At 39.4% G+C, this 25,549-nt stretch overlaps 2 protein-coding genes across 4 annotated transcripts; both read right to left on the reverse strand.

Annotated features, from left to right (window-relative positions):
• Window positions 1-1,651: 1,651 nt before the first annotated feature.
• abcg2d (ATP binding cassette subfamily G member 2 (JR blood group)) lies at window positions 1,652-12,941 on the reverse strand. Of its 2 annotated transcripts, none has more exons than XM_076091916.1 (15): window positions 12,739-12,941; window positions 11,652-11,711; window positions 11,427-11,541; window positions 10,779-10,931; window positions 10,538-10,695; window positions 9,339-9,490; window positions 9,020-9,121; window positions 7,835-8,079; window positions 6,186-6,268; window positions 4,194-4,283; window positions 3,567-3,688; window positions 3,151-3,305; window positions 2,929-3,018; window positions 2,024-2,108; window positions 1,652-1,791 (listed from the first exon to the last, which is right to left on the reverse strand). In XM_076091916.1, exons 1-15 carry the CDS (start codon window positions 12,939-12,941, stop codon window positions 1,652-1,654), a joined length of 1,953 nt encoding a protein of 650 aa, XP_075948031.1. The 2 variants fall into 2 exon arrangements, with proteins under 2 accessions (XP_075948031.1, XP_075948030.1); XM_076091915.1 differs by having other exon boundaries at window positions 1,652-1,799; window positions 2,017-2,108.
• A 3,624-nt stretch (window positions 12,942-16,565) lies between these two features.
• ppm1kb (protein phosphatase, Mg2+/Mn2+ dependent 1Kb) lies at window positions 16,566-24,654 on the reverse strand. Of its 2 annotated transcripts, none has more exons than XM_076091371.1 (7): window positions 24,542-24,654; window positions 23,089-23,613; window positions 22,866-22,966; window positions 20,413-20,578; window positions 20,044-20,188; window positions 19,375-19,509; window positions 16,566-19,037 (listed from the first exon to the last, which is right to left on the reverse strand). In XM_076091371.1, the coding sequence occupies exons 2-7, from the start codon at window positions 23,556-23,558 to the stop codon at window positions 18,906-18,908; spliced, it is 1,149 nt and encodes a 382-aa protein (XP_075947486.1). In that variant the 5' UTR covers window positions 23,559-23,613; window positions 24,542-24,654; the 3' UTR covers window positions 16,566-18,905. The 2 variants fall into 2 exon arrangements, with proteins under 2 accessions (XP_075947486.1, XP_075947485.1); XM_076091370.1 differs by having other exon boundaries at window positions 24,472-24,630.
• Window positions 24,655-25,549: the final 895 nt, after the last annotated feature.

Raw genomic sequence — 25,549 nt, forward strand, 5'->3', positions numbered from 1 at the left:
TAGCTCGTGTACCATAAACAACATTTATTGTGCTCACTGACAGTGAAAGATGAGCGAGTCTCAACACAAGATTTGGGAGAGGATGGGACAGGTGTGGTCGTGCCAAACAATTGAAACAAAAATAACAGAACTTGGCCTACTAACTAACCTCTGAAATCAACAAACAAAATGGCTTCTCTAACTTATCTAAATGTGCTTGACCAAAACCCAAATACAGATGAGGCACCGACCAATAAACCTAGTGTATCTAGACACAGAAAATCCTACGTGTGTGCCAATGTACAGGGTACCCCAGACTCACCACAAATACTAACACGTTCAGTTCTCAGGATTGACATAAACAGTGTGAAATGAAGTTCCCCCTGAACGCCGAGGCTTCCTGCCTTTTATCTGCGGCTCTCCCTCCACCGATTGGCCAGCCTGCCGCTGGTGCCACCCACCAATCAGGACAACCGGCCCCCACAGGTGGAATCCAATCGCCTGATTGCTAGGATAGGAGACTGAGGGAGAGAGAAAAAAAGGAAGGGCAGGAGGGGAGAAAACACAACACGTAACACCCCCACCCATATAAGCTCAAACATAATGTTTGATTCTACAGCACACGCAAGAACATTCCCCCATGAAACCGTAAACTTAGCACCCTGCTGCCGCAATACATTACATTCATTTAGCAGATGCTTTTATTTAGTGTCTATCTATACACCGTAGGCACAGCTACGGGAGCAATTTGGGGTTAAGTGTCTTGCTCAAGGACACATTGACATGCGACTAGTGGAGCCAGAGCTGGGGATCGAACCACCGATCCTCTGATTGAAGGACGGCCCTGCTCTCCACTTAGCCACGGTCACCAACAAAGAAGTATCAGCTGCCGTACCACCAGACTTCAGAGCGGCTTCATTCCTCAGGCTGAGAGACTCCTAAACTCATCCTCCACCTTCCACCTATAATATAGTTTTGAATTTTTGTGTTTTCTTCGCAAAATGGGACTACAAACTACATGCGCAACCCTGTGTTGCACAATGAGAATAAATGAAACCTTGAAATGTTAAATGTGGGCTATACATAGACATTTTCTTTGGAACAATAGAAAAGTTTAACACATACAATCTATGAGATGTAATCTCCACAATCAGTTTATATCAAGTGTAATTTGAAAATTATACAAAAGCTGTATAATCAAGACTACTCAGTTTTAAAAGTACGGACTCAATTATTATTTAGTAAAAGTTAGTTTCTCAAAAAGCTTTCTGACAGAAAGCCCTTTCCATATGCATATGTCACGCATCAGAAAACTTTTGGGTTTATAAAACGACGTGATGAAGTAAAATACATTGTCAATTAGCTCCTAAAATGTTAACAATTTAGAGATGCATGGTTTACACCAAAGATGACAAAACTAAAGTTTGTGTTCAGGTTTGTATTTTAGCTGTACTGAATATCACACTATACAAATGCAAACCATAGACACACTCAAAGAAATAGTTTGACATTTTTGGGAAAATTTGCTTATTCACTTTGAGTTGGATGAGAAGATTAATACTCCCAGATCTAGATATGAGAGTGGTACTGTTCCTTTAAAGGTGAAGTTCTTGGCGAACAGCTATTGGCCTCGTTCATTGAAGACAAATATAAAAGATGCATAATCACACATTTAAGTGAATTTCTTGATGTAGCGGAGTTTCAGATAGGTGATGATGAGGAATATGAGCATCATAATGATCAGAGCCACATGATTCTCCCACAGTCCCCAGGTGGTGTGCTCTATTCCCAGGTAGTCCAGATACTGCTCTCCTGTACATCTGAAATAACAATCCCAACTGGTCACGTACACATTAAATATCAATATTTAAGCATATTTAATAAATGTTATTCAACTAGAATGATGCTTATGACTGTAACAATGTCCACTTTTAACATGAAACATGGTGGACTAGCTGATTGGTCCTAATTTGTCACAGGTGGTATAAACCGGTAAGATATAACCAGAGCATATACAAAGCATGCAGGTCTACTCACATCAGGCCGACTGTGCTCACACTGTGGTTTGTGTTTCGGATCACAGCCTCGTCACAAAACTTCAAACCCACAAACTCACTGGCCTGCAAGGCCTAAGCAAAGACGACGTAATCAATAAAATGCTGAGCAGATCACAGTCAATATAGTAGATTCGACTCTAGACTGAGACTGCATGCTGATCTGTGTTGATCAATGGAAAAATGTGGCCATCAAATTATTAATTATCATTGTCCAAAAAATGTGTCTTTGGCAGTAGTTTTTGTTTCTCTCTTGCTATGTTTGTTATGCACCAAAACACCAATGCTTGTACTGTATGTTAAAACCTACTAGGCAAATGAGATGTTGCTATAAATATTACTAGGCTATAGTGTAGCGTATGCACAATCCAACATTTTTATCAGTATTACAATATTACGTTGTCATTATCAGGTAGACTTTGCATGTGAACAGGGAGAAAGACGTGAACGTAATATTTAAAGCCTGATAAATCAGGGCCAATATATAGACTGATATCAGCTCAATGCCGGTGCATCAGTATTTTGTTTTTGTTGAACAATAACTAACAAGACATGGGAGAACAGAAATTAGATAATTTACAAACAGTTTGTTAACCAGAGAGCTACTGCATGGAAATAGTGACACGGACTGAAAGCTCGGTAAAAGCCCAGCAAGTGGACTTTGAGTTACCATTAGTTTGTCAAATACTATCACAAGATGAAGAATTCATTTTAATATCATTACCAAAAATGTCTGTGTATATTATGTATAAGTATACCCGGTGAAGATGTGAAACGTCAAAGCTATATATATATATATATATATATATATATATACAAACTATAAACATTTAGTTCTTACTATTAGTTTTATTGCAGGTCTTCCTGTCAAAACCTCCATTTAAATGTGACTTACTGCAAAGCCGTAGCGAGGAATGCTAAAGTACCGCAACCAAGCCAGCCAGTAACTCATCCTGGGTAAGTTCACCAGGAGACCTGAGAAAATCTACAAACACAACACAAACTGAAGCTTTTTTTTCTCAGCTGACATTTTGACATCACCAAAGGAAAAGTTAAAAGCTGTAATTGTACTTGAAACCCACTTGTGTGCATACGTGTGTTTTTCTGCGTCTCTCACCATCATGAAGACAAAGGTGATGGTTATGTAGATGTTGGCGAGAGTCACGATGCTCTGGTCAGCTGAGATGGCCATGGTCAAGGCTATGGCCGTGTAACCCACCAGAGTCACGGTCAGCGTGAAGATGAAAAAGGGTGCAGCTGTGGATTTGAGCCCTGAGTGGACGGACAGATGGACAGAAACACACACACACACACACACACACACACACACACACACACACACACACACACACTGAGTAAAATTCAACTCTTCTTTGTTTGCGAGTCAAGAGGGAGAGGCACCTGGCGGAGATCTGCACTCTACTGAGAGCACTTTTCTAGTTTCTAGACTGAAATACAGAGCCATCTGCATTTAAATTCAGTATTCGATCAAGTTTCCACACATTAATTAGTTCATACATCTGTCAATCTTACCAATCATGAAGTAGGCAATACAGCTGAAGATAACAGAGGTGATGGTGATCAGAGTGATTTCAGACAGGATCTTAGAGAGGAAGTAGACAGACACTCTGTAGTAGCCACTGATGTACTCATGCCTGTCACAAGAAAACAAAAGCAGAAATTCCATCTCTACCCACTTATTCCAAGTCCCTGACAGAATACAGACTAGAGGTCGACCAAATATTGGATTTTGAAAGGCTGATATTATAACTATAGTTTGGAGCAGGAGAAAGCTGATAATCGATTAATCTGTCCGATACCCCGGCCGTGGATTACACCGTTGGAATATGTTCTATTTACATTTGCAGATGGGCTGTTCTGTGGTTTATGACTGGCCAGGATTACTTCTGTTGCACGTCCCGTAACATTGTAAAATGCCACTCTTCCAAATCATTAATGTTCGCACACATTCTTGGGGGAAGGAGGATCCTAAAGTATGTAATTTATTTTCATGAATGGATAGTTACGTGGCATGATTATTTGGAAGAGAGAATGCCAAATATCTCAAACTATCTAAATAATAAATATCTAATACGTAATCTAAAGTCTGAGTGACCCCCCCCCCCCCCCCCCCCCCCCCCCCTTCCCTCTATTACATACACAAACAGTTTCCTCTCGGTGATGAAGAGCTCAGCTGCAGACACAGTGCTGAAACACTGGTTGACTGTGATGAAGAAGAGGACACCCATCCTGTTAGAACAGAAAAACAAAACTTGATCATTGAGTCTCTCTTAGGCAGTATTGCAACATTTTCATGTCATATTCCACAAATGCTATAGGTACTGGTTCCAGACAGAGAGAAAGAGCACACACATAATACACACAGTATATTATCTAATGACAAAGGAAACAAAAGAAAGGGATTGAGGTTTTGTAAATAATGACTGGTGTTCTCCAAACAAACAAAAGAGAGCTGAAGCTCATTTATAACACAGTAGCCAGTGTGTGAGTGACAGCTTCTCCCACTTTGTTGTGAGTCTGCCCGTCACTAATATACCTTTTTTGTGTAACTTCAGACCCTGCCATTCTTTCCTTGTCCAGCAGTTGTCCAGAGTCTGTTCCTGCCAGTTTCCACCCCCTGATCAATCAAATCATCCTTCAAAATTCAAGACATTCTCGTGTCTGAAAGGTAAATATAAACCTACAGCCAGCAGCCTGTTAGCTTAGCTTAGCATAAAGACAGGAAACAGGGGGAAACTACTAGCCTGGCTCTGTCCAAGGTAGCAAAGTCTGCCTACCAGCACCTCTAAAGCTCACTAATCAATATGTCATGTCTTGCTATATCTATCTATATCTTCACAGTGTAGATATATAAAAGCAACACATTTTGGTTTTACAGGAGGTTATGGGCTGTACTATTTCTCAGTCGGGTGCAGTAACTTCCTGGGGTCCAGAAAATTGAATTTAAAATTCTGCTCGTAGTCTTAAATAAGTAAGTACCACAAAATCGAAATAGTTTCTATTGAGTTTAACTCGAATGAAACATGCTATGTAAATTAAAGAGCGTTGCCTATTACACTGACAAGAGTTGACTCTAAAGGGAGAGTTGGCTAGAGATTATGGTACTAAATGTGATGTAGTCCACATGTACATGCAGGGACTTAAAAGGGGACTGACTCCACTTTGGCCCTGCACCCAGTGAAAAGGAGGGAGGGCTGAATAACTTGAGACATTTAAGCCGCATACACTGGTGTCTACTATACTGCCTATGCTTTCACCATGAATATAATGACATTAAGTCCTTAATGTCCTTAATATGTATTTCACTGAACCATACACAGAAAAGAAAGAAAGAAGGAGACCATTGAGATTTATAATGTGCTTCACTGAGTTTTGGAGTACCAGGTTGTGCCCAATAAAACATTGTAAGAGGATTAGCCATGCAGGAACTGCTCTACTTTTCACACTTCCTTATTAAAAGCAAGTGACTGACTTAAAAACCTGAACAATTATTAGGAAATATGTTGCAATAATCCCTATGCGCATACTATAGGCACCTAATTAACACAAATAATCAAAATAGCATTTCTGTGTGCACATTATAACAGATGTGCAGATTATAATGGTAAGCGATAGCTGTAGATTGTGCATTATAAATAATAATAATAATTATAATAAAGATAATAAATGTATTAATATGGTACCTTTAAAAACAAAGTTTACAAAGTGCTTTGACAGACAAAGCAAGGCAAAGGGCGGGGCAATAAAATAAAAAGTTTCAACTGTCCTGGTAAACACATGATGTTTGGGCATGATGGTGGGTTTTATTGTTAGCTATTATATAATGTATTTTTTTATTATTATAGGATGACTGAAGTCAGGGTTTCCAAGTCCCCCCCTTTCAAAAAACAAAAATAAAAATGTTTTAATGCCTCAAAGAAGCCAATTTTAAGTGTGCTGAGTCTTAAAATATATTAAATCACGTGTTGAAGTGATAGTTTTTCAGATTACCGATCACCAGAAGAAATACGGAGGACATGACCTCGCTGTCCTCATTGGCAGCCCGTGGCCCTCTCTACAGTAAATACATTTGGATGGATGGAAACAGAGGATTTCCGAAGGACATGTGCAGTAGTTCAGCAGGTTTCTCACCTGTTCTGCATACCGCTCTGATCATCTTTGACCCCGAAGAAAATGACTCCAACAACGAGGGCGAGGAAAATGCTGACCCCCACCTGCACAGAAAAAACACAAGATAGCAACCAGGGTCAAAACCCAAACAATGCTAAGAACAGATTTATTGTCTGACCAACGGTTTTGGCTTGTGGCCTTCATTAAGGTCACCATACAACACTTTGCAAAGAACAAGATGATTATGAATGTTTTTCTTTCTTCTTTCATACTCATCCTGTTTTAATGCTCTTTGATAAGTGTTGCATGATGACTCTTATAAAGGTGTCATAGTAAAATTGTTAAAGTACTACGTTTTGCTGGAGTTTTGACAATTTACCTCCTTCATGCACATTGCAAGTAGATGAGGTTCCAGAAACACCCACATATAATGTCTATATACGTTCATAATTGAATGAGAAAATGCTTGGAGGTATAGATCGTTGAATTGATGGAAAGTTCCTTCTTTTATCTATCTTTGCAATCAGTGAAGGACTTCAGTCCCACAGTTCTAATTGTGGACTGTCATGAATTATATTTGAAGAATGAAAGAAAGATTCAAGCAGTATCCTCTTTGACAGAAAAGCCAATGATTCTGGGGATCTGGAGTCAAGTAGACACCCTGCTCCTCCTCCACACAGCTCTAACCAGAACTGGTGGTGGGGGAGGATGATGGAAAACAGTGAGAAAAGTGAAAGCGACACAAGTTTTAATCTTAACAATTTACAGATTATGATGGGACTAAGTGGTTCCCAGGGTGAAGGGATAAGCTAATAAGGTTGAGCCTTTTTCACCTCATTCCCCGCAGCCCCTCATGTGAAAGCGGGGCAGTGGATCATGAAGGCATCATGTGATGAGTCCCGGACCAGGGCCAAGGGGCTTTGTCCAGATATGATATCAGTTCAGATCCTGGCCCAAAGAGGCAAGAGTGGGGTCGCAACAGTCACCAAAGCCGATTACGGCGCCCACGCCACCGAGAGCCTCTCTTGTAGGATTATTTTGACTTATTTAGGGCCAATTAGCTGTTAATAATTCTTAAAGTGAGGAGACTTCTGACGGCATTTTGCCGCCATTGGGTGACTAATGAGAGCCTTAAGTCTCGACCCCTCTAAAGTGCCGTCTATGCATCCTGTTCAAGATGATAACAGCACTGACATCGATTATGTTTGGAGTGTTTGAACAAAGTAAAAGTGATAGTGGCACAACATCATGTTTAAACCTTTAACGTTAAAACAGAAAACTGAGACGTTAATTAAATATTCATCCGTCAGAGCTCGAGACTTGGAGTCGCACTAAAGTCCCGAAAATGAGGACTTACTTGAGACGTGATGGCAAAAAGCTGAGGAGACTTTACCTCAGATCAATAAATCTAAAATAATTAAGTGTTGTGCATAGTGTTTGCCTTTTAGAGCATAAATTATTAAACTTGTAATGGAAGTAATCTACAACAATTCAGCAAGTGTGAGAAGCGAAGAATAATTTATCAAAGATGTGCTCTGTTATTTATTGTGTTACTCATATGAAATATGTCCATTGCAATAAAAACAACAGATGGCTTCAAGTTCATGACTGTGATATTCTTACCATTGATGATGAGTGTTGTGTTGTAGGTGAGTAATAGGGGTGTATACCTGGGCCACAGACGTCAGAGGGTTCAGCTTGAGGCTCTGGAAGATTCTCGTGAGAACCCAACGCAGCTGGTGGAAGAAGGAGCTGTTGTAGGTGACGGTGCGGGATGTTGCATATGAGATACACTTCTTTTCCTGGAAGATACTCTCCAGCTCAGCTCTTGTGTCGAAGGAGTAGCTGCTGTTCCTGTACTCCTCCACCAGGTTCTCCTGGATCCTCTGCCTGGAACTGATGAGCTCATCAAAATCTGGCCATGCACAGGAGGAAAATGACAGATTTAAGAACTGGAAGTACTCTTCTAGAATAGACACTCAAGATCCCATAAAGCACTGGATTTAAAAAAAAATAATCATAGTGTGGACCTTCAATGTGAACTGGAGGAATATTTACCTTATAAAAGAGTCTGATGATGTGTGAGTGAAACATGTTGCTCTTCCACTTGCAAAAAATGTTCATTCATACAGTATATCTCAAGCAGGTTAGACTGTTGTAACGCTCTATTTCAAGGATATTATAGTAATGCTTCATGGTCCTTTTCGGCTCCTCGGTAGATTTCTAACTTGCTCACTGATTATGATCTGATCTGACCTTCGGGTCATCTAGCTGGGCCCAGAATTAGATCCAGGTCTGGTGAGGCTGCCTTCAGTTACCGTGGTCCTGCTCTCTGGATCAAGCTGCCTGATGACTCTAGGTCCATCACAACTGTGTCCACATTCAAAAGCAGTCTCAAAACGTACCTATTCTCCCAGGCCAATGGTTAAATGCTGTGTATGTGTATGTGTGTGTTTCTATTTTTGTATACTACTGTATTACTATATTAATCTTGATTATGCTGATATGAGCTCATGCTTGTATCTATATTCTCTTATTTAGTCCTTAAATATAAAGCACTTTGGGTTTACGTGTATGAAATATACTATATTAATATTATAGGCATTGCCTGTTTGACCAGCATCGGACTGAATTATACTGCTTGACTTTCTTGTCATATCCTGCTTTGAACTGTCAATTTTATTGCTCCGTTTAGTCTGTTTTATTCAATTTTAGCTTATTTCTATCTTCTATTTTTGCTCTTTTGATGTCTAATATAATTGTATTTGTATTCCTTGTGTTTCTTAATATCTGACCTTAATGCCTTTTCTGTAAAGCACTTTCAATCAACTTGTTGAAATGTGCTATACAAATACCTTCAGAGCCATTGCCTTTGGTCATGGTTGTGGAGGTGGAGTCTCCATTAATAACATCCATAAAGAAGTCAGCCGGGTTGTTGTGGGGCTCACAGAGGTAGCCTGGAACACAGATCACAATGATTACTATCTAATATCAATACGTGTCCAGTGTTTTCTCAAGACTGATTTTTTTTTTTTTCCATTGTCGGATTTATTTATCGCCGTATAAGAATAAAGCTGCACAACCATCTACATTCATTTCCAGGTGACATTAAAAACATCAGGAACCGTACAAAGATGTTAGATGTTGTGGTGATAATAGTTTCCACGTACTCACCGATGTTGGTGAAATAGTCCAAAGCGTTTGGCGCTGGTCCATGGTAAACCATTTTACCACCAACCAGCATAGTCAGAGTGTCAAACAGTTTGAAGATGGAGTATCGGGGTTGGTGGATGGACATAACTATTGTTCTTCCATGACTGGCCATTCTGAAAAGACACATAGTAAAAAAATATATTAATAGTAAATACAATAAAGATTCCTTCTAATTGCAAAAACACAACAACAAAAAACTCTTGCACACCTGCCTCCCTTTTAATTGAATTAATGTTAAAGAATAGTATAATTTTTTAACTGTAAACATTAATTCATTATAATTTAAGACCGTAAAAGTCAATAATAATTGCCACCCACGCTCCATACACTGAAGGTCTGTGACATTACCTTCTATTTAGAAAGAAAATCTAAGTTTTGTGGGAATAATTCACAATATAAGTGGGTGCAAGGTTTTTAGAAAACAAAAATCAATAAAGAAAATCTGTAACACCTGCACACTCACTCCATGCCATAAAAGTTTAATAATGATAACTGTTTGATCCCACTCGGATCTTTGTAAACCAAACACACATCTATACATCATATCTGCTTAATGATGGCAGGTGTGGTTCATCCAAAAAGCACAGGGTGATAAAACATCCAAAAAATTATTTTTGATATCAAACATATCATTTTATGAATACAACAGGTGTGTCTTTTTTTTTTTTACTTAATGTGATTTGATCTAGCTAACTTTTCTTTTGAAGGGTGTTTTCATGATTTATTCTCTTTTCTTCCTCTAATTTTAAAGAATATTTTTTAACGTAGGTGACGTAGATTCTGATATATGGGGCGATTACAGATGTTTAAGTCCAAAGAGGCCGCTCTTTATTTGATTAAATATAAATTATCCTCCTAAATAAAACAGTAGCCATTAAAAGCTTGATTAAAACAAATATTTTCTTTCTAAGGGTAACTTTTGCTCTAACATAAGCCAAAAATGTGCTCTAAATAAGACTATAAGCCTTGAAAATGTATATTTAAAAGATGCATTGAAACTCGATATTCAGTTGATAGTGTCATAAAGTAACACACGTGTACATAGTTAAATTACATTGTATTGTATACAGGTGTAGTTTTGGGGAACAGACAAAGCTGGAGACTCTCTGAATATAACCCGCAGTAAAATCAGAAGAATGTCAGAGAAGCTTCTTTATTACCTTTTCAGCAACAGCAGGACAGAGTTAGCGGTGCTGGCGTCCAGTCCTGTGGTCGGTTCATCCAGAAAGAGAACTGAGGGATCAATAATCAGCTCCATGCCGATGCTTGTCCTCCTCTTCTCTCCTCCCGAGATCCCCCGTGTCATCTGTGTGCCCACCTGAGCAAAACACCCGCATACGTCTGTCATAACTCTCACCTGATGTCTTAAAAAAGAAGATAAGTAACTGTGTGAATATTTACCTTGGAGTCAGCCACTTTGGTGAGACCCAGTTCTCTAATGAGGTGATTGACTCGAGCCTCCTTCTCACTCTGCTGCACAGAGCTGGGCAGCCGCAGTGCCGCAGAAAAACACAGATTCTCCCTCACAGTCAGGGTGCCCATTACCACATCTTCCTGTTAGAGGAGACAAGAGCTTGAGGTCAGAGGTCAGAGACGGGGAAGATCATTTGTTTCGTAGTCTAATTTTCCACAGAGTAATGCAGAGAATTGATGATCTTAGAAACTAGCAAACTCTGTAGTTAAAGCTGGTATAATCATTGTTTTTATATCAATCACCCAACTCTGTAGTTTTCCTCAGCTTCATGGAGCTTTTTATTATCTTTCAGCTCATTGTTTTGGTTTTACAGCCCTTTACTGTTTAGTTTCACGGCAGCCAATTTGAGTGAAAAAGCCCTAATAAACACACTGTACACTTCCTGCTCAGCGTCAAACACCACACAGAGAAAGTTAGCAACAAGCTGTCAAACATAATGGACCATTTAGCAGCTGAAGAGATTGTCTCAGGAGTAAGTGGAGACCAAACCATTGAGTGAATATCAGACTGAATATCAAAGTCGCCACAAAAATCTGTTCATGCAGGTTTTGGTAATCAAAATAATTCAGATGCACCTGAACCACATAGCCAGAGAGACACTTGAAGTTTGGAGGCTGTGGTGCTTTGTCAATGAGTACTTCTCCCAGGAGACCTGAAGGATCCTTTCTCGCAGCCAGAATATCCAAGAATCTTTCAACGAAAACAACCCCAAAAACAATACTTAATAAATACATCTACAGCAACAAATGCAAGTGACTCATTTGAATGTATTTTTTCTTGGAGATCAATGTGATACTCACGAAGACTTTCCACATCCAGTAGGTCCAAGAATAGCGTTGAGGCCAGGTCTCATAATCCCACTGCAAGACAGTGACACAATTCAACATGGATGAATTAGTTGAAAGGCAAAGATCAGGGCATACTAAAAAGGTTTGCATTCATAATGCCAAATTTTCACTTTGCGTTTTATGATAAAGGATTGTGAGGAGTGAAAATAAGAAAGTAATTCTTGGACATGTGATGAAACACTTAGAGGAAAGAGGAAAGCCACTTTCCTCTTCGCACTTTTTCTAAATAAATTTCCCTCCCTCATCCCAAATGAAATAATATCCATGAAAAGATTTTGCAGTTGTTACAGATGTCATAAACATCTTGAAAGCTGCACATAAACAACAAAAAATGATACTGTGGTGTAAAGAAATTTCAAAATAAAATCCTTTGACTTCAGAGAGAACAGTCACACAAAAGAGAGAAGAGAAAGAGTCAGCGATATAAAATGGAATTAAAAGACTTGAATAAAATCCAGGCAGTGGCTCACGTGACAGTGTTTAATTCGTTTCCCTGGCAGACTGCTCTTTAGTGCACCAGAGAGATTATATGCAAGAAACCATGCTTAATATCATTTAATTAACCCTGAGGCGGGAAAAGGCCTAAAAACTTGTGTGAAATGATTCATTCGTTCATGGGAAATGTCACTTGTATTTAATACCATCAGAAAGAAACCAATGTAAGAGTATATTCACTATTGTTGTACTTTGGATTAGGACACAATGAGTCACACTGAATTGCAATGAAGAACCACTTCTGTTTTACATTAACACAGACTCCTAAATTAAAAATGTTTGCGATAGTCAATGATATCTTTTGTCTCCTTTGCTTGTCATTAATCTGCAGCAAATTATTAGAGAAAGCAACAACTGATCAATGTGCCAGAGTGCAAAAACCTACGGATCTCTGTGAGCATTTGGGTCTTTGGGTCCGTTGCAGAATTTTAGTGTGTGAATGATAAGAAAGAAGAAAGAAGAGTACATAAAGAGACAGATGCAACTGATAAAACACAAAACAAAGAAAACAAGATAAAGAAGGTGTACAATTTTTACAACTGACTTGAGGTTGAACAGTATTTCCCTGTGACTGGTTTTCCTTAAGAAGCCACTCCTATGCTGAAGTTTGTACTGGATGTTGTGGAAGCTCACGGTGGAGCCATACGGCCGCTTCTTCTGGTCCACGGCTGTGACCTCCTTCGCCATCCCGCTGGTGCCGACATCTTCTGTCAATGCAATGTTGATGTGACAGCCTCTCTCCGTCATCCTGAGCAGCAAGTGCGTTACCTACTGGTGTGATGCAAAACAATATAGACACAGTGCAAAGTAAGGAATGCATCTCAGGGTTTCACACAGCAAATCTCACATGTATATGGCTGCTGTTAAATTGACCAAAAGATGTGATGTGTTAGGATCTCGGTGGCTTACAGTAACACCACAGCTCAAATAAATTCCTGGGGCAATTCCAGGTAAGCTTCCATAAATGATTACCAATGCACCAAACTAGTTTTTACCCTGTATTTATTTCAAAGGGTATATTAAACTATTGTGTAAGTGTAAAATGTGCACATGATCATAGATCAAGCAGTGTACATTATGGTAATAATAATTTCAAACAAATGCCTCTCAAAATGAACAACACAGATTAAAGCAGTGACGTTGAGACACTTAAACGTATGCCTGTACAATTTTCCTTTCATGTAATTGTTTTAAGGACGCTGTGAAGTGACGTCCAGAAGGAATAGACTATAACTTGTCTTACTTAAATAGTTAACAACCGTATCAAAATGCCATCATTAATATCTAGCATCTTTAAATGTTAACTCCTCCGAGGAGATGTCATATCTGTGCCAAAGGAATTCAACAGCTCCCTTTAATTGAATGTATTAAAGACTTCGGAGACGGACAGATCAGTAAAAAGAGACAGTAAAGAAAAAGCTACCAAAGAGATACACTGATGTTTAACAAAGAGCGGTCAAAGGCAGCGAGTTTAACCAGAAATAAAAACACAGTAAGCGCGTGTCCACGACTTCCGAATGGACTTCCTAGATCTCATATAGCTTCAAAAATAAAAACAGGCATAAATGAAAAACTATAATAAATAAAAACACACTGGTTCTTCTTCCTATTAATTGAAGTGTCATCAGTGATGATGGAATTGAGTTATTCAACTATGTAGAATATGTAATGCTCAGAAGACACGGCTCCAATATAAAAGGGCTTAAAGCTAGGGCAGCAACTAATTTAAATGAAAAATGAAATGAAATATTATTTTCTATATTAACCAATTAGATTAACCTGTAAAATGTCACAAAATAGTGAAAAATGACAAATCCAGCTGGTTAAATCAAAATGTTAAATGTCTGTCCAAAAACCCAGAGTGTAATCGAACAAATATACATCCAGGAAATTTCTATTTGAGAGGCTAAAAGATTATTTTTGTGTCGATCAATTAATTGATTTGTTGCAACTCTACTTAACACGAACACCGTACTCTTTTTTAGGAACCATTCCCTCTTTCTCCATCCTCAATTAGAGCTAGCTCAAATCGTGCCGTGTTTCCAGCCGTCTCTAACTTAGAAAAATGCACAGAGTCCGTGCGCATGCGTGTTCCAGCAGTAAACACAGAGTCGTATTTTACATGAACATACAGACATAATGTGCTCTGCTCTCATTACCATGTCCTGGGAGCTTCAATTTGACAGCACACAGTCTATAGTTCCATATTTACGAAGTTTTGTATAAAACATTATATATAACATATAATAACATATATATAACATGTATATATCAACATGCGTTGAAATCGCATCTTCATGTAGACCAATGATAATATGATTATAATATGATTTTGGAGAAATACGTTTAAAGTAACCAAAATCGCGTCTCTTTCAACCTACAACTGAACAAACCATCAATATTTTAAAACAAATTGGTGTTTTGTGACACGTTGATATTGTAACCATAATTTAGCCGGTTGAAAAGACGGTGAAAATATATGTCCAAGACGTTCAGACCCCATTTCAACGCGTTTTCAACCAGAAATCAACGTTGAAATCCGGGTTAGTGCTCACTGGGTAGCAACCAATTCTTACAGAATCAAACTTTAAAACAATAATTTATCATCTGAAATCCTGGTGTTGTTGCAAAGAAATTAAAAGTTTAGTTGCAGTGACTTACCGGGCTGAGAGACTGTGAGAAGTCTGCTGGTATGGAGATCGTGCTGCAGCCTTCAGGAACGCTGTTGCTGCTGACTGACAGAGCAGAGAGACTGTGTGCAGGCTCACTAATATCAGCTCATGACAGCAGGGACAGGTGCCTCACCATCCACACACACACACACTCAGCTGAGGTCTCGCCAAGCGGCACAGCAGTTTAACTCTTTGTTCACCTGGAGCGAAGATAGTAGGGGACTGAAACTTTGCAAAGTTTGCATCAAAGGACTTGTACTTGTTTTGTTAGATGTTAGTGCTGCATTCGACAACATTGGGGTGCATGTATCAAGATCAATCCCAGTTTGTACATGTAAACCAAGAATCCTCCATACATCCTCCATACCTACCAAAGTTAGTCACAGAGTTCCAGAAGGTTCTAAGCTCCAAGCATGTCTTTAGGACATAAAAACCTGGAAGACCTGCAACTTCCTGCTGTTAATCTCGAAGACAAACAAGTACTCCTCCGCTACAAATGATCTAATGATACAGTTACTCTAGACGGCATTGCCGGACCCTTACCCGGCATTTGATTTAATAAAACATAATAGGATGGGCACCTGAGTGTATTGATCGGGCTGATTTTACATCATCAACACATCCTCCTTGTCTATACTTATGCATGTCTGAATCTGAAACAGTGAAGTCATTGACAGTTAATTAAGGTCACTGGAAATGCAGCGTAGGAAATAAGACGCAGCTATTTTCTGGGGCGTATTTTGCCACCTCTGGTTAAATATGCGTCAATAGAAAAACAGCAAAAACCACAATTATTGGTCGTGATGCACGGCAGCTCTGTGGGCCCCACTGGGGCCCACCCATAACACCAGGCATGATCACTGCTCTGGCCTTCAGCGCCGCCAAAAACAAATCTTGCAGTTATCTTTGCTCAGTATATCTCCTTTAACTCCCTCATATCAAAACTAAAAGGAAAGCCACCTTTCACCTCTGTAACAGCACAAGAATCAGGAGAACACTGTGCTCCCTGAATACAGGTTTAGTTGAGGTTATTAGAGTCTCTAGATCCATGAAGTTGAGCCAGAGCCTTCAGCTATCAAGCTCAAATCCTGTGGAACCAGAAGTTTCAGTCCAGGAGTCGAGGCAAGTCAACTATATTTGTATAAAGTTGACTTGCCTTGAAAAGATAGAAATACGAGTTTTATAATGTAAAAAGTGCAAACATTCAGGCATGTAACACAAGAGACACACATTTTAAGGAAACTAGTATAGTAGTAAGTAAAAGTGAAAAAATGTTGTTTTTTTAAAGCCAAATACTCCCTGATATACAGTAGATGCACAGTTGAATTCAATTTAAAACAATTTAAAAACTAGAATTACCACCTTGCGGTTGTATGCCTCCGTTTACATGCATGTCTGTCCAAAATGCATCACTTCATAATTTTATGCTGTTATTGACATTTGTGTGAAACTGTCATAATTAGCATATCAATTGTTGAGTTATGGCAAAAAAAAAAAGAAGAAGTTGATCCTTGAGTCCAAGTGGACGTTTGTGGCAAATTAGAAGAAATCTGCTCCCGGCGGTTCACAAGAATATCAGAGATGTATTTGGGCCCAGAGCCACAGAGAGATCTGAGTGACTGGAAGCCAGTGAAAGTATTTTAGTGACAATCATGAAATATTTCCTGAATAAAAATAGACAAGAAGTTAAATGCGTTGATCATTTTTTTATGTTACGTTTTTAATTGAAGGGACACAAGCCATTCAGACCAGGAATACAGTACTGACAGAGTGTTGTTGAAACAGTCACATTTAGGTCCCAGATACAGGTCCAGTTACAATGATTGTAGTTAGAAGGCAGTGACGCTAAATACAGGAAATACAAACTGAGCGCACTGTGATAGATCACCTTAAAGATGAGGTTTGTAAGGAGGACGTGTTAATTATAAGTCCTTATAATATTTCAAGGTTTCATTCAATATGTGAATGAGCGGAAAAAAAACAAAACAGTATTTACAAAAACGTCTATAAATGGTGTTTGAGGAAAGAAAACTGATCGCTACAGAACATCTCACAGATAGAACAAGGATGATAAATATGAAGTGTTGCATTTCTCTAGCTTCATAAACCACAAAACAAAAAAACAGTCCAGTCGATCTAATGGTTTAAGTCTGCGTTCACGCACACGAGGTCCGCTAACACTACTGATACAGCTTAACGACTTCTACACCCAGCAGGGGGTTGATTGATATTTCTTAGTCATGGAGCGCATTTAAGCAAACATTCACATCGTCAAACATGGCTCCGAGCTGAACAATTCTTTAGTGTTGCATTAAATGTGCTTTGATCTTTCTGAGTGACACATTAATGGTGTAAATGAGGACTTACCCATTGTAAACAAGTTACAATCTAAATGGTGTAGCTTCACACAGTATAAACACCCAAGTAAAGTCCTGTGTTTGTGACATTTTCTGATATGAGAGGAGTTGTTACTTAACGAGAACTATCAGTTTTCCAGATGTACATAAATAGAATTATTTACAAAACATATACTGTACATTTCTTTACTCTGAACACTTCCTCCAACACCTGTTTCAAACCAGTACAGATATTAACACTCATACAAGCTCATACTGCAACAAACATGAATATCTTGTAGCAGCCACTCAAACGCTGTTTTGAATTTAAATAGCATTGAAGCAACTTCAGTCACACTAATTCACAGAACATTCACAGTTGATTTCTCCCAAACCATCAAGACGTCAACATTGCTTTTGGCGCCTCAGTAAGTATAAGTACCTGGAAAACAATAAGTGCATTGTTTATGTGGAAGTCTTGAGAAGAGGAGATGTGTCATGAAGAGAATACTAGGATGCTTTGACCCAAAATGACGGTCAGGAAACTGAATTAACACTCGGTGATGAAAACCTTGACCCGACATATGTTGGTCATGTTGCTTAGTTGTTTCTGAAGTCTTGTAGTTTTTTTAATGTACATTTAAAAAAGGTGCAGTGTGGAGGATTTGGCTCGTCTAGCACTCTGGTTTGCCAAATGTGTAGAACTACAAAAACACAAATGGCGCTATGTGGAGCCAGCGTTTGATTTGGTTTCACAACAATGCTTAGGTTCAGGTGTTTATATATAAAACACGCTTATTAATATCGTAACCCATTTCTGCCAATAGATCCCCTTAAAATGCTACACACTGTTCCTTTAAGTAGATTTTGAATTCTCATACAAGGGTTCAATTAATTCCAATCAGTTGAGAAATGATCAATTACTGTACTATGAGAGAGTGAGACTACATGTCTCACCCTCAAGACTGAGAAATCCAGAGACTGCAGGCGTCAAACGACGGTCAAATCTAGATGCAACGTATCAACGTTAATTAACCATGAAAGTAAAACTTGGGCAATACAGCTAAATAGATAACGGTCTTAAAACATTATGAAAAGTAGAGCAGGGTAGTGATGTCTTTATGAACTCCTCTCGTCAGTTCCATGAATACACGTAGGTGCAGACTAAGGGCCGAGCGTTCACAGCGTGTGTGTGTGTGTGTTAGAGGTTGATTGTGGACTACAACACACAATGTTCCCGTTTGTTATTAATAACTTCATCTACCTCTACCTGCGATACCTTCCATTAAAACCAATAAAAAATTGTTGATTGTTGAATTTAAATCTCATATAAAGTCAATATCATGTATGAAGCTTTAAAAGCATCGAACTATTCGGAGCAGCCCAACCTGTCTTCCTTTCAAACACCTCACAGCTTGTAGCACTTATACGGTCATTGGCTTGCTCGTAGATAAAATAATTTATAAAAAGGAGGATATTTTTTTAATTTAGTGCACATCATGAATCCACTGCCTGCTACTACATGGAGGCTAACACACATCACGATGTTCTAAATAACATGTTGTAACCTTTAGGTATTACTGTTCGGGCAAACCACACTCTTTTTTTAATGTTTCCACAAGGGCACTGTTTTTTTCCGATTGTATTGCACAAATTAATTCGGTCACAGACCACAACTTTTACGTCCCCCGCCGTGCTGATGACTACGCCCAGCGGCCGCTGGACACGACACTTCTGCTGAAGGAGAAACTCATGTCCGAGCTCTTGTGCTTTCCCCAAGCACCAAAGGGCACCACGATGATTGTGCTGTTGTCCTCTGCGCCGTACTGAAGAGACTAAAAGAGAAAAAGGAAACCACATTTCAGCAGGCCTGTGAACGTAGCAGTGCAGCATGTGTACAAAACAAATACTACAACTCCTCAAGCCACGTTCACGTGTCTTGCTTGCCCGCCTGACGATTAAAGTGAAGTGGGTTCACCCTGAAGTCACCAACAACTTAGGCTCAGGCGCACTTAAAGGGGGGCGGACCATAAATGTGGATCAGCTATTCTCATTTTAGGGACCAGCCGCTTCTCCGAGTTTCTGGTGGAGCCCAAGTGCGACACCTGGTGGTAAGATAATAAACACTGGTTTCACTACGGGCACATTAAAAGCAAAGCGTGAACGTCTCACCTGGTCAGATATTCTCTGAGCGGCCTCCTTGGGGTCGTGGCACTGGTTGATTACGTTGCAGATCTCCTGACTGTTCATGATGAAGTTAATGCCGTCTGTGGTCAGCGCCAGGAATGCATCGTGGGCATGGTGCAACTGAGGAAAGGCCAGACAATATTTAGAAAAAAAAAACCCGTTGTCCTACCAAGTACTATTGAATTATTGCTGTCGTTTGTAGAGGAAATGAAAAAAAAACCTCAAAATCGTAGGGTTGAGTTTAAATCCTAAAATAATACCTCATTTATAGCTAGACTGTGTCTTTACAGACATATTTACACATTGAGACACATCGGTGGTTATTCAGGTTGGCAGACAAGAGGGCAGCAATAAAGAATGTATCCAGATGTGCAATAGTCATTGTAATATTTACATCATCACATTTAAGACGGAGGTCAAATGTGCACATAAATGTGAAGAGATGCAGGTTATGATAATTACACCGAGCATATTTGTACCACAAGTCTGCGTTGTCATTATGTTATTGTACCTACATTATTAACAACAAAAAGATTCAATGTACTTTGCGTTGAGAAGCTGAATAACTTCTTCTGTATAAATTACCTTAAAACGCCCAGTATACAAATAAGAAATATCAAACATTTTGACGAAACACACTAGTATAAAACCTACCGATATTCTCTTGGTTTCAGGCTCGGCGATGACTCCCGTGCTCTTCAGGTCGAAGTCTCCGATGCTGCGCGTCATCGCCAACCTGCCGTTGACGTTTGGCTGCCCCAGACTGTTCCAGGTGATAAAACCTCCACTTTTCTTCACCCTTGAGGGAGAAAGGCACATGAAGAATGGCTTCAGTTGACAGAAGCAATTATTTTTACAATAAAAGTAACCACATCCTTCGCCGAAACTTAATAATGGTAAACGATTAACAGAGAATACACACATAATAAAGCCGTAATACTTTACTGTTGCTCTTATGCCACCATCTCTGATGTTCTTCGCCTAAACTGACCAACGTGGCATTACCCCCCCACAGCTTCGTACCTCTCTTTCTCATCCTTCCTCTCAGGAGTGTGGTCGGAAGTGAGTTTAAGGGCCTTGCCCTTGCGGCACAGCATGGCGCGGCTATCGCCCACGCTGCCCACCACCAGCTCGATGCCGTCCCTCAGCAGCGCCACAGTGGAGGTGCTTCCTGTATTCGTGCCGGGTACTACAGAGACATAAAAGGAAACATCAGAGCCGGCAGGTGCACTGCAGAGTTCACACATAAAGTCACTGATCGCAACAAGCACAAACTGTATCTCACAATCTTTCATCCGCACAATAAAACAGTAACACAAGGGTGGAAGTCATAGAGTGGATTTACAGCAAACTAGAGACTACAGTAGTAAACAATAGAGGAGGAAGTCACACATGCAGGTTGAACTGGTTGAACCGAGAGTTAGGTTTACGGCTACAACTAAAAGAAAACACACACTTCTACTTTTCTCATTACTTCCTGAGAGGGGTGGTTTGTTTTACCTCTATGTTTTCTGCATGCAGTTATCTACAGTTAGAAATGAACCACTAATCTGTCACAAGGAAAGGGATATAAAATACAAGTACTTGGTAATAATAATCATTTCTAACAATTCTTATTAATGCAGGCCAACAGTAAGATGTCACTTTAACATTGAACTCTGCAACATGGTTCTAGTCAACTTTGCGTATGGAGAATACTTAACTACACACAAACGCTAAACTTTAGTTTCTTAAAGGACGACAGGTTTGATAAAACAGCAACGCGTGTCATTGCGTGGTTTTATTGGCTCGTATTTGTAGACTAAAGTCTGCATTACACCTTTTCCTTCTCCAGAGAAATAAATGATTTTAGCCTAATCTGCATTTTAAACATGCTGCATCTCAGACTAGATATGTCAGGAACATACAACTCATACAACTTCTCAAACTGAAGCACTTGGTGAGAGAACAAAGGGAAGAGAGAGAGAGAGAGAGAGAGCGGAGTGAGAGAAAGATAGGGAACCTTCCAGTAGTCCAGGATTTAGGACCCGCTGGACTCTCCTTCAATATCTAGCCTCTCGTCATCCACATTGGTGCCAAGGGCCTCCAGCTCTTAGCTGGGTCAGCAGCTGCCGTAGATAACACGCACACACACACACACACAGGCATATTGGGACATTTCACACAGCGTGGCCGATGTATGGCCACATTAAAAGGTATACTAGCTTTTATATTAACAGATAAACCTTAAAATCAGACATAATTCTGTTTGAGAAAAGTCAACCTAGTTTGAAACGTTTCTATAAGACAACGGCAAACATGTAGACCACGTGACTCATGGAGAGAAATGTTGTGCATTAATTTCTTTAAGTGGTGCCTAAAAAAAAAAAAAAAAAAAAAAAAAAAAAAAAAAACGTATAGCACTTTTAATGCCCGTGCAAAACATATACGTTGCAGATTGGCAAAAATATCAACAGACGGGTGACAAATTAAAGGAAAAACAACATTGAGTGACTTTGTAAAGTGTCGGACTACAACAAGACTTTAGAAAAGGCTTCGGCGTTTGTTTGTGTAGAATATAGAAGTCCCAGGACCTCTCCTGAAAGATGTGTACGCCATTCTTTCAAAAGATATTCTCTCATGAGGCGTTTCTGATGGTGAAGTGCAGCGTCTAACGCGCCAACCCACAACCGCCCACTGGTGTTAAACTGGGCTGAGATCTGGTGGCTATGAAGACAATGGGATGTGATTCAGATATTTAAAAAACTAAATACACGCATAATTACATCTGCAACAGACAACTTCTCTGACTGAAGTAACAGCCGTGGAGCTGAAGGCTTAGGAATTGTTCATAGAGTAGAAATGTTCCATCACAGCAGCTAGAAGGTGCTCACGCTAACAAGCGAGACCTCGATATCACTGCCACGCAGACTCTGGTTAAATAAATAAATCAAAAGCGCAAGATGGCCGCTCCGTGTCTAGGTATTTTGGCTTTACTTTCGTACAGTGAGAGGAAGGGAAAATACATTATCCATATATATATATATATATATATATATATATATATATATATATATATATATATATATATATATATATATATATATATATATATATATATATATATATATATATATATATATATATATATATATATATATATATATATATATATATATATATATATACACACAATCTCTAATGTTTTTCCTTTAATTTGTTGCCTTTCTGTTCGTGTGAATGTGCAGTGAAGCACTGGTGTTTGCTCTACTTGTAGCTGGGTTATTGATCCATCAGTTATTGAGTAACTTTGGGTTAAATGACAGACCTCTAACCAAAGTGCTTGGGTCATGACAGTTGTAAACTCCAAGGCTTCAGAGCCTAAGTAGGAGAAGTAAGTTAGGTTTTTAAGAGAGAAGAAAACAAGTGTCATTACATAAAAACATGTGTGTAGAAGTATATCTATGTGCATGTAACATGAAAGCCTATCAACCTACCCTTTGGACAGAAGTGCAAGTGCCTTGCAAGAGCTTTGTCTATTTCAAGGAAGGCCTTCGTTAAAACTGCTTCCAGGTTGGACTCCTCATCCACAAGGTCCCTGAAATAACAACCAAAATACTACATTGTTACTACATCCGAATAACAGCTACAAAAAAAGAAGTTGTTGATCAGTAAATATGTTTCCTCTGGTATAGACAGCATATTTAATGAACTCCTTACTTGATGAATTTCTCCATGTATTTTTCACAAAAGTCCGCTGCTTCTGGCCCGCCGTGCCCATCAAACACAGCAAAGTAAAGGATGTTGTCGGTCATTTGGGAGACCTGGAAGCGGTCTTCATTCTCCTTGCGTTGAGCGATGAGCGAGGAACAGCCTACCCTGGATAGGCTGACTTTGGGAATGGGCTTGCCGTAGCGAATACTGGAAGGCAGCAGAATGGGCTCATCAATACGATCGTCCCAGATGCCGAATGAATCCCAGGTAGTGGGGCAGCCGCTGCTGTCCGCGTCAAAGCGCGTGTTGCTGTGCAGTTTTCCCGAAGGGCTGTAAAGTTGTCTCTGGAAGATGGTGAACTGGGGGTGGCTGATCTGCTGGAATGAGAGTGGGACTAGGGCCATCTGTAAAAGACCACTGCGTCCCACATGGGGACCACTGCACCTTGCCAGGTGCCCGAGAAAGGCTGCTGACATCACCCCGATAGCACACACACTGGAGAAGCACTGGATGCAGAGGTAGAGGGATTTGCTGTCCGAAGACAATGAGGGGGGGGGGGGGGGGGGGGGGAGGGAAGATGCAGAATTCCAATGAACGTTACAAAAAACTGTGTTTGTTCAGGAGGGCCCCAAAGTACCAGAATGTCTAAAATGTGTCAGCAATTCTTCAAACTAGAAATCATTAGACAAATGCTTTAGTTCCTCTTATCTCTATAAAAGGTAAGAACAGGTAAATATGATACATACACTTTAAAAAAAACAAACCCATAGGTCTTGAGCTCACATCTTTCAAATCTGACTAGATTTTTCAAATGGAAAATAATCACTTATCAATTTATCATAAATTAAATGATATTGTTATGAAAGAAACCCAGTTTAATTAATGTATTTACAAACATTGCTGATGTTTACATAACATTTGAATACAATCAGGAAATAATAATGAATATAATATAATAATTTAAACAATCTGTGCACAACCTTTCTATCCAACAAGACTCACATGAATGCAGCAGTAGCGTTAAATCAAGTTACATTTTAAAGTAACGTTAAGATTGACGTTACAGGAATGATGCAACTCTTCAGCCACAAAGCTGCTCGCGCTAACGATACAACATCCCGATAATAAAAACAAAAAGTCCCAAATAGGGCGTGTTTCAGTATGAATACTTCAATCGTCATAAATAACATACAGCTAGTTATTGGACAAACGCTTAACGTTCGGCGGCGTTGGCATTGACTAACGTTAGCTAACTAGCTACCATAACGATGGCTATATTTAGCTGACTAGCTAGCTAGCTGGCTAGCATTAGCTAGAAGTTCACACTCGGTCCAACATTAACGAGACAATCCTTTGACCTTTCAGTGGTGTGTTGACTAAAAATCGTACCTTTGATACTTTAGTTTCCTTAGCACGCTTTTAGTTTAGGTTTTCAGAAAAGACCTCGCTATTAACTGACTTTAAAACCTGTGCTGTGCCGGCGTCCTCGTCTCCTCCGAATGTTTTGCTCCTCAATGTTATCAAACACAGTTTAAGATGTGACCGCGCCAATCAGCAGCCGAGAAGCCTCTACGCCCACTGTTACACCCATAGGCTGTGTGGTGACGCCCAGAGCCCCGCCCAAAGCCCCGCCCACATAGCGGGTGATTGGTCGACGAAACTATGAATGACATGTAAAGGCACCGTTCAGTAATCGGTAACTTTGGCATCCTGCAGCGAACCAGAGAAGCATTGCATTTATATTATATAAGTAATTTGAGGCCTGAATGTTTCTACCTCACTACCCCTTTATCGCTTCAGGGTAATGTGACCCAGTGACTCCAAACACCTTTTTTTATTGGACTTTAGTGCTCATTTTATTTTAGTACAAAAATATAACATTTCTTTTCACAATCAACATTTGAAATGATGAAGGCACTGCAGATGACAAGGTAAAAATGTAAACCATACTGTGTGTCATTTTTACCTATTTACAAAATGTAACAACACACTGCAACGAGGAACATCTTGAGTAGATAATAACAAGAATAAATATGATTTTTTTTTAAAATCATACCCTCTAAACTAAAAAGGCAATCTAGTTTGAATTGACATCAAACACTATTACTAAACTTGTTTCCAAGATATTTAGCCAAGGCTGATATATAGAGGGAACCATAAAGTGCATCTTTGGATGGATGGGGAAAACAACACTGAATGAAAATGTTATTGACTATTTAAAATAATTCCAGGCAATGACTGACATATTTGTTTTCACTACATCTCTGACTACACATATACAGAAAATCAAACAATCTTACTGTACCAATAAAGAGGTTTTCCAAAGTAAAAGTCCTATACATTTGTTCCAAGAAATATCTAATAACTGAATGTAAGGTGCTATAAAAAGAGTTTTCTCAATAATTCCAGACAATGACTGATGCATATGGGTTCAGGACATCTCTGACTCCACCCGTACTAAAAATTA

Source organism: Anarhichas minor, unplaced genomic scaffold (genome assembly GCF_050575085.1).
Source record: "Anarhichas minor isolate MPS153535 unplaced genomic scaffold, ASM5057508v1 ptg000014l, whole genome shotgun sequence".
NCBI lineage: Eukaryota > Metazoa > Chordata > Actinopteri > Perciformes > Anarhichadidae > Anarhichas > Anarhichas minor.

Bases quoted from the DNA above. Each gene is read 5' to 3' on its own strand.
- abcg2d (XM_076091915.1), bottom strand. From the start codon at position 12,941: ATGACGGAGAGAGGCTGTCACATCAACATTGCATTGACAGAAGATGTC. The intron at 10,932-11,426 runs GTGCATCTGAAT...CTCCTCTAACAG, and splicing joins TCTCTGGCTATGTGGTTCAG to GAAGATGTGGTAATGGGCAC. The intron at 4,284-6,185 runs GTGAGAAACCTG...CTGTTCTAACAG, and splicing joins CAGAGCGGTATGCAGAACAG to GATGGGTGTCCTCTTCTTCA.
- ppm1kb (XM_076091371.1), bottom strand. From the start codon at position 23,558: ATGTCAGCAGCCTTTCTCGGGCACCTGGCAAGGTGCAGTGGTCCCCAT. The intron at 22,967-23,088 runs GTAAGGAGTTCA...TTGTTATTTCAG, and splicing joins TACATGGAGAAATTCATCAA to GGACCTTGTGGATGAGGAGT. The intron at 19,510-20,043 runs GTAGGTTTTATA...GCCTTTCCTCAG, and splicing joins CTGAAACCAAGAGAATATCG to TTGCACCATGCCCACGATGC.